This window comes from Sebastes fasciatus, chromosome 17 (assembly GCF_043250625.1).
Source record: "Sebastes fasciatus isolate fSebFas1 chromosome 17, fSebFas1.pri, whole genome shotgun sequence".
NCBI classification, from domain to species: Eukaryota; Metazoa; Chordata; class Actinopteri; order Perciformes; family Sebastidae; genus Sebastes; species Sebastes fasciatus.
Window position 1 is genome coordinate 9,718,199 of NC_133811.1, and position 8,679 is coordinate 9,726,877.

At 40.8% G+C, this 8,679-nt stretch overlaps 1 protein-coding gene across 1 annotated transcript; it reads left to right on the top strand.

Annotated features, from left to right (window-relative positions):
• Window positions 1-1,985: 1,985 nt before the first annotated feature.
• irx1b (iroquois homeobox 1b) lies at window positions 1,986-7,184 on the top strand. The gene is made up of 5 exons (XM_074613954.1): window positions 1,986-2,501; window positions 3,313-3,555; window positions 4,349-5,180; window positions 5,876-5,936; window positions 6,839-7,184. Exons 1-5 carry the CDS (start codon window positions 2,265-2,267, stop codon window positions 6,885-6,887), a joined length of 1,422 nt encoding a protein of 473 aa, XP_074470055.1. The 5' UTR covers window positions 1,986-2,264; the 3' UTR covers window positions 6,888-7,184.
• Window positions 7,185-8,679: the final 1,495 nt, after the last annotated feature.

Genomic DNA, 8,679 nt, shown 5'->3' on the forward strand with positions numbered 1-8,679 from the left:
CGAATGTGCATGTGCGTGTGTGTGTGTGTGTGTTCAAAGAAGCAGATTGAAACAGAGTTTTGATAGTTAAGCCTGTCAATGAGGAAACATCAATCTGTATCCTTCCCGTTTTCCCTTATAAAAATAATAGATTTATTATTAGGGCTGTCAAAGTTAACGGGATAATAATAACGCATTAACACACATTTTGTTTTAACGCCACTCATTTTCTTTAACGCATTAACGCAACGTGCAATTTTTTAGGTTGTAGCGGGCTCGGTTTTAAAGCTATAGAGTGAAGATACTGGCATCATATATCATATGAAACTACAAAACCAAATCAATCCATTGGTACCAACTATGTCATACTAGCTTGTTGTGAAGGAGGTTAAATAACGCTCCAAAGTTCTGCTAGGTTTTAGCGAAGAAAAACTGGCATGGCCATTTTCAAAGGGGTCCCTTGACCTCTGACCTCCAGATATGTGGATGAAAATGGGTTCTATGGGTACCCACAAGTCTCCCCTTTACAGACACTTTATGATAATCACATGCAGTTTGGGGCAAGTCATAGTCAAGTCAGCACACTGACACACTGACAGCTTCTGTTGCCTGTTGGGCTGCAGTTTGCCATGTTATGATTGGCAGTACCTGTGAGGGTTTCTGGACAACATTTGTCATTGTTTTGTGTTGTTAATTGATTTACGGTAATAAAATATATACATACATTTGCATAAAGCAACCTATTTGCCCATTCCCATGTTGATAAGAGTCTTAAATACTTGACAAATCTCCCTTTAAGGTACATTTTGAAAAGATAAAAATGTGATTAATTTCAATTAATCACGATTAACTATATGGACAATCGTGGGATTAATCGCGATTAAATATTTTAATCGATTAACAGCTTTAATATTTTATGCATATCTTATCTCAATTTTATACTTTCACCTCTTTGTTTTTTTTATTACATTATATACTCAACATTAGTGTCTTTATACCTATATATAGGCCCACAACAGAGTATACAGTAGTTCATTCTTCTTCAACAAACATCTGTCATTTTCCACTCCACAGCCCCCCATGTGTGTGCTCCATATCTCTGCTATCTCTTATCCTCGTCAATCTCTGTCATTACCTCCACACTCCTTTATCTTCGCTCTGAAAATATGCTCCACTGACTTCCGTCGATAATCACGGACATTCCTCTCGGATCTGACCGAGCATATCGATGCCTCCCGGCCCATCTGCTGGTGCTGGTGCTGGACAGAATGTCCCGGCATATACACCCTGCAGGATCAGCTGTCAAAAGCGTATATATGGAGGGAAGGATGACACCTAAAAAATATGCGAGTTATAGTTAGTTAAAACAGTTAGTTGTCAAAATTGCAACAGCTGTTTATAATAATAATAATGATGATGATGATGATGATGATAATAACTATTATTATTATTATTATACAGTACAACTATTGCTAATAATATAACAATATGTGCACAACAATAAGAAACCGTATTAATAATAATAATGATGATGATGATAATAATAATAATAATAATTATTATTATACAGTACAACTATTGCTAATAATATAACAATATGTGCACAACAATAAGAAACCGTATTAATAATAATAATGATGATGATGATAATAATAATAATTATTATTATTATACAGTACAACTATTGCTAATAATATAACAATATGTGCACAACAATAAGAAACAGTGTTTGTTCAAAAAAGTCATACTGGCCACAAAAAGAGCAAATATACACTAACCACACGTGCACACACTCATGCACACACTTGCACACACTTCACAGGTTTTCTTTTCTCTGTATAGACACAGTGAAGAACTGCAGAAATTAGATCACACAGACCAACACACACACACACACACACACCAACACACACACTCACACACACACACACGACCTAGGCTAACCAATGCACTAATCGCCTGCCCCGGGCATAGGAGGAGCTTGGTGCTTAAGTAGGCTGCCAATCAGTCAGTCAGCTCCACATCCAGAAGCTCCTGCGGCCAGATATACGCGCATCATCACTCCGCACTCGAGGTGCCAAACTGCGGCTCTGATACAACTCCGGGTCGGTGGAAAAGTGTGGAAGCTTGACAGTTTCTTAAAGGGGGACTCTGGTGATTTAGACACCCCCCCTTCATCCTCTACACTTCTTTCTGGGGGATTTCTCCTTTTTTTTTTTTTTCTTTCCTTGCCTCCTCTCTGCTGTGTGACTTTGGCTTTTGGAGAAGGGAGATTTTATCCGGACATGTCTTTCCCTCAGCTGGGGTACCCCCAGTTCCTCAGTGCGTCTCATGAGGTGTACGCGGGCGAGCGGCCGGCCTCTGCCCGGGAAGGAGGCGCTGAAGGCGGCTTGAGCTCGTCCGCCACCGCCGCGGCCGTCGGCTCCATGCTGGGGATGTACGGCAGCCCGTGGGCGGCGCACAACTACAGCGCCTTCCTGCCGTACAGCGGAGCCGCAGACCTCGCACTCATATCACAGATGGTGAGAGAGTTGATCCTTGTTCACAGCTCAGGTGTTAATGACACACTTAGCATTGTCTGGCTGAGCTTCTTGTTCATTGTAAACTATAATGCGCTATTATATCCAATAGTGTCAAGTGATTTAAGATGTGTAAATACAGATCTTTTTTTTTTTTTCTGGGGGTATATTTGTGGCTAATAATTCATAATTTTATTCAAGTCCAAACCTGCCAATTTTCAGTTAACATTCCATTATCTTTGTGATTTAAATGCTTAATATATATGTATATAGGTTTCTTCATGGCAAAATATTGAATCATCACACACATAAAAAAAAGTGTCATCTTTAAGGTTAAAATAAAATTTTGCAAATGTCATTTTTTTTGTGTGTATAGGCCTAAATTATGGAAATTTGAAGGGGAAAATCTAATTAAGACCTTTGTTAAGTGTTTATTAATTAGAAAAAACACAATGAATAATTAATAACGTAAGAAACATTAGATTCAGAGACCGTTTAATTATATTCCTTATTTTCTTGTTAAATCGAAACAAAAATTGAAACGTTTAAATATAATTAAAAAAAAGCAACCACATTAGGAAATTAAATAATTGGCTGACTATGATTTGTTATGATTTATGATTTTCTTAATGTCTAATTACTGATTTCCTGATAAATAGCCTATTTGGTGTCAAATTGACGGAATATTGAAACTTTTCAAAACTTTTTTGCAGCACACATAATTAATAAAATCTGGATTTTTTTACGCCTTCTTTGAACTTGGAGAAGAAATCATTTTGCTCAACAAGTTGTCACCTCTCTCTCTCTCTCTCAGGGCTCCCAGTATGAGCTGAAGGACAGCCCGGGCTCCCACCCAGCCTCCCTACCGGTCCACGCCGCTCAGGGCTTCTACCCATACGGCCAGTACCCGTACGGGGACCCGTCGAGGGCCAAGACCGCCACCAGGGAGACCACCAGCACCCTGAAGGCCTGGCTGCAGGAGCACCAGAAGAACCCCTACCCAACCAAAGGAGAGAAGATCATGCTGGCTATCATCACCCGGATGACACTCACACAGGTGGGTTAGTGTGTGTGTGATGAGCCTCTTATTATTATTAGTAGGGGCCCTATATCCTCCTGGGAACCGAGTTAAAAAAAAGTGTCTTCCAATTACTTTTTTTGTGTGATTTCCTTCCTATTTAGGGTTAAAAGAAAATCTTAACAATTTAGGGCTTGGTAAACTTTATTTTTATTGTCCACTGCACACTATTTCAGTGTGAAAAGACTGAAAAAAATGAACAGATTATTATGGCTGTAGAGTGAAATTAAACCAAGAATACATTCAAATTGATTTAAAAAAAACAACACATGCCATATCCATGGAAAGCCTAGGATGTCCTCTTTACAATAGGGGTTGATAGAGTATAGGTCAAACGAGTAAGAGGATATGCATGTGGACAAAATGTCCACTACAGAGGACACATGTCAATGGGCTGGGTCTCAGGAGGATATATACCTGGGGGGACATTTGATAAGAATCTCCATACAGAAGGATAATACTTGTTTTTGTCATTCTTATCACTTCCTCTAAGAGCAATTAGTTAATTAATCTAATTGATTCATTGCGTAATATGATAATCCAGTTGAATAAAAGTCACACTTTCACCCAAGAGAGCAAAAGTCTCCAGATATTTCTTATTTCAAAGCTCGTTTAAAATAATTATGGAGAAGAATAATGAGTTTGTTTTACATATTTAATAATTTATTATATTTCCACTTTTGCAGCCCCGGTCAAAGGAGCAGTGATTTGTTTTATTCTGATTTTATTATAATGCTTTAAAAAACGCTTTTCCCTTCTTCTTCTCATCCAGGTGTCGACGTGGTTCGCGAACGCGCGCAGACGTCTGAAGAAGGAGAACAAGGTGACGTGGGGCCGCAGCGCGGAGGACCGGGACGGACGCATCTTCAGCAGCGACAACGAGGACGAAACCGGCAAGAACGGCAGCGACGACGAGGACGAAGAGGAGGAGATCGATTTGGAGACGGTCGATATCGAGAGACCCGAGGAGCAGCAGCAGGCAGCGGGAGAGGTAGAGGAGGTAGCCGGAGATGGAGAGGTGGAGGCCGGCCTGGCCGACAGAGAGCAGGCCTCGGAGCCTCGGAGCTCTGAGAGCAGCAGGACGCTTTCTGCGGAGGCCTTGAGAGGAGGAGTGGAGGCGGCTATTTCTCTCAACAGACCGCCTGTTGTCAAACTAGCAGTGGATAACTCTCCCAGCAGACAGGAGTGCCAACAGAGACCTCCGCAGAGCAAACCCAAAATCTGGTCCCTGGCTGAGACCGCCACGGCTCCGGACAGCTCTCACAAACCTTCCCCGCATCATGCGCACCACCACGCGGCTGCTGCTTTGGCCTCCGCCGGCCACCCGGCCTTACTCCCGGGTCATGGGATTTACACGTGCCAGATTGGCAAGCTGCACAACTGGGCCAACGCGGCTTTTCTGAACGCCAACTCTCTTTTGAACATGAGGTCGCTCCTCGGAGGCGCGCCGGCCGGACACCTGCCTCTCCACGGCGCGGTGCCGGTGGCGCGTCATGACGCACGGCCGGCGGTGGCGGCGGCGGCTGCAGCGGGCCATGGAGCTTCTGGGACGGAGGACGACAGTGATGTGGAGTCGTCGGGAAGCTTCAGCCCAAAAAGAGATGGTAATGGACTACAACTCGTCTATAATTCATATGTTTTACTGAAACAGGCCTCATATCAACAAGAAGTGATCCAACTAAATAATGATCTACAGATAATGATCTCCTGCTGGTTTATAAAGCACTAAATGGTTTCGGGCCAAAATACATTTCTGATCTTCTGCTATATGTTCTGAACCATCCAGACCTCTCAGTTCATCTGGATCAGGTCTGCTTAGTGTCCCCAGAGTCACAACTAAACATGCAGAAGTTCATTCAGTTCAAGTTTTTATGCACCAAATATCTGGAACAAGCTCCCAGAAACCTGCAGGACCAACTCCAATTCTGAGTTCTTTTAAATCAAAGCTTCAAACTTTCCTGTTTGCTGCTGCTGCCTTTATATTAAACCAGATAATGATCTTTATAATATTCTATTTGAGCTTCTATCCTATAGCTTTTATTTTTAGCTTGTTTTTATTTTCTAATCTTTAATGTTTTTAATAATTGTTTTAATTATGTCTTAATGTTCTTTTTGCACTTTGTCGCAATGTTCTTGAATGTTTACGTAAAGGACTTTGAATTGCCCTGTTGCTGAAATGTGCTATACAAATAAAGCTGCCTTGCCGATATAAGTGCAATTTACAGGGGGGAATTTTGAAGATAATTCTAACTAATACATTTTTAATTATTTGCTCTTATTCTACTTTTTTTTTTTACAGACGAAGAGAGCGACCACAGGCCTGACTCCCTGAAGTCCCCATTCCAGCTGATCACTGACAGGTAAACCCTCATTGCATTTCAAGATTCAAGATTCAAGATTCACTTTATTGTCATTTCACTGAGTATTTGCATACACAGAAGAAGGAAACGAAATCTCGTTTCTCCCAGCAGCTCCCGTCAGTGCATTAAAAAGGATAAAATAAATAATTATTAAAATTAACAATACCTAAAAATAACAATAGAAGAATAACATAAGTATACGTTTCAGACACAATTTCACCCAATTTGCAGTCATAAACCCAAATTGCAGTCGTGTTTAGCAGCATTTATGTCCATAGTAAAGTGCATTACTGTTCCAAAAATCGTCTTTGACATGTGACTAGCTTTAAAAACTGTTTCTGTGTTGATGCATTTGAAATCAATTTGGCATTATGACATTATCAGCCCTCGATTTCTTTCCACATGTCTTCTGCTAAATGAACCTGAACGCAGAGGTAAACACTGTTACACCTGACTGGTGGACCTCAGCACATAAATCATGTGATTGAGTCTCCACTTTAACGCCTCGTCAGGCAGCAGTCTAATATATCCTGCAGGGTGCCCCCCCTCCAGTCCTCTCCTCTCCAACAAAGCTGAGTTATCACCACCTATGTCATTTAAATAATCTGCCGCCATTTATTCACGCCCCCTCAGTGAATGCAGCTAATGTATGTCAAAGAAAACGCTGATAGCAACATCAGGGATGCAGTGGAGGGTGAAAAGACATAAAACAATTTAGTGATTTTTTTTTTTTTTAATTTGCATAAATAGAGTTGGTTTTAGATGATCTTTAAAAATGAAACTGGTGTGTTATTTTAATTATTTAGGACACATATTCCCCCCTCTATTATTTGAGGAAATGCATCCCACTGTTGCACTTATTTAACCTCTGACCTTTTATTCTTTTCTTTCCTCAACTCCAGACCTCACCATGGCACAGCACCACAGCGAGTTCTGACAACGACATTATGAGAAGACAAAGAAAAGAACAAAAAAGAAAGGAATAATTTTATTTAACGGAGAACAGTTTAACTGAAGGCTATTTTTCTTTTTGACAGTGCTGCCTGTCATAGTATTACTGTTTAGCTTCTATACATGCAAAAGAGATGGTTGTTTTTGTCACAGATTTGCTTGTATCTCTCCTTTTATGTCCTCTGTTTCTTCTTCGCCTCTTCTGTTGTGAATGGAAACCTTGCAAAATTGTAAATACAGGATATGAATTTGTCTTTAAAGAATATATTTTTTGGGAACTAAATAAATGTCATTATAGTCATTTATTATTGGAAACTTTTTCTCTAATTACAAAATGTCAAAAATGAAAAAGAAAATCAGGGAGTGCAATAGAGGCGACTCCTAAAGCTGGTGCCCAACTCTTATTTTTCAGAAAGTATTTATAATCTTTTTTAAGGTTGATCGAGATTTATATAATGTTAATTCACAGTATATTATTTCATCTGACAGATATCAGTTTTAGTGTGCATGTTAGTATTAATCCCATCATCTCTTTTTATTTACACATTAAGTGTGAAATCATAGATGACTTTGTACTTTTAGAGCAAATCATAAATTTAAATGATTATACAATAATACATATAGAGAATCTTGATTTCCACTTGTTTAATGATGATCACAGTGCACCCCACCTTTTAATTGACCCCTTCGTCACTGTGTCTAGTTTGTTTCACAATCTCCCTGCCAACTAAACCATGCAGTGTCAGCCCTTTTTAGCAAGAAAACTCTCACCCTTATTGAAATCTGCACTCTCGCCAAAACTCTGCGACTATATGCCAGCGCCTTGGAAGCCACTGCAAACGCTGCGGAAATTGAAATTGAAGATTTCCAGGACCTTATGAACCTGCGCCTGTGCTTTCAGCCCAGGCCTCATTGCTTTAATGTTGGATTATACCCCCTCAGTGCCACCACTGCCGCCTCTGAAATATGGATCAGACGGCAGGAAAGGCCAGCAGCCAGTATGGGGGCGGCAGCTCAGGGGGAGGTGGATGGGAGGGGGGTTTGTGTGTCACTGTGAGCCATCCTTGACGTTCACAGGCCCAAAGTCGGGGTAAAGGGACGGTGGGGGGTCTCAGGGCTGTTAATAGTGAGTGTTTCTCAAAGCTGTGGTCCTATATACATGCTTGGATTAGCAGCAGGTCATGCATGCCACATGATTGGAGTCCTCTGGCCTCTCAAGGGGCCCGGAGGCCTCAGGTTCACATACAGACACAATTTAGATTTAATTGCAAATTTAAACTCGCTATGCACACAAACAAAATCTTTAAAAGTTGTATATTAAGCAGCTGTTTTAGGTTCACACTTAATTTGGATAGTCCAACGCGGATTGGACTGTCAAGTGGCCTCTTAGTAAAGTCAAGTACTGCTGGAGATTTCAGTGAAATGGTTAAGATTAGGTTAAACTCAAAGGTCAAATTGGTTACGTTGTCTGCAAAGGTGTAACAAATAAGTGTATGGCAATGTGTTAAATAGCTGAATTGAAGGGGAACTTTTGTATTTACTTTAGTATTATTTGCCTAAATAGAATGGGGACTTTGTTTGGGTGTGGCCCAGCAGGGCTGATGAACAGTAAAGCAGAACAGTAAAGCACACAGTTAAATGGTGATCTGAGCAGGACCAGAGCCACCAGGTTCACAGACCTGCAGATTAACTCAATGCTGCCACCTCACTCTCAGAAAAAGTAAAGCAGAATTGTACTTTATGAACTGTGACTGTGTGTCCACGCTGAGGTACAACACACTGAAGCTTTCTG

Coding starts and splice junctions, on each gene's coding strand:
- irx1b (XM_074613954.1), top strand. CDS start 2,265: ATGTCTTTCCCTCAGCTGGGGTACCCCCAGTTCCTCAGTGCGTCTCAT. Junction 3,556..4,348: donor CCCGGATGACACTCACACAG/GTGGGTTAGTGT, acceptor CTTCTCATCCAG/GTGTCGACGTGGTTCGCGAA. Junction 5,937..6,838: donor TTCCAGCTGATCACTGACAG/GTAAACCCTCAT, acceptor CCTCAACTCCAG/ACCTCACCATGGCACAGCAC.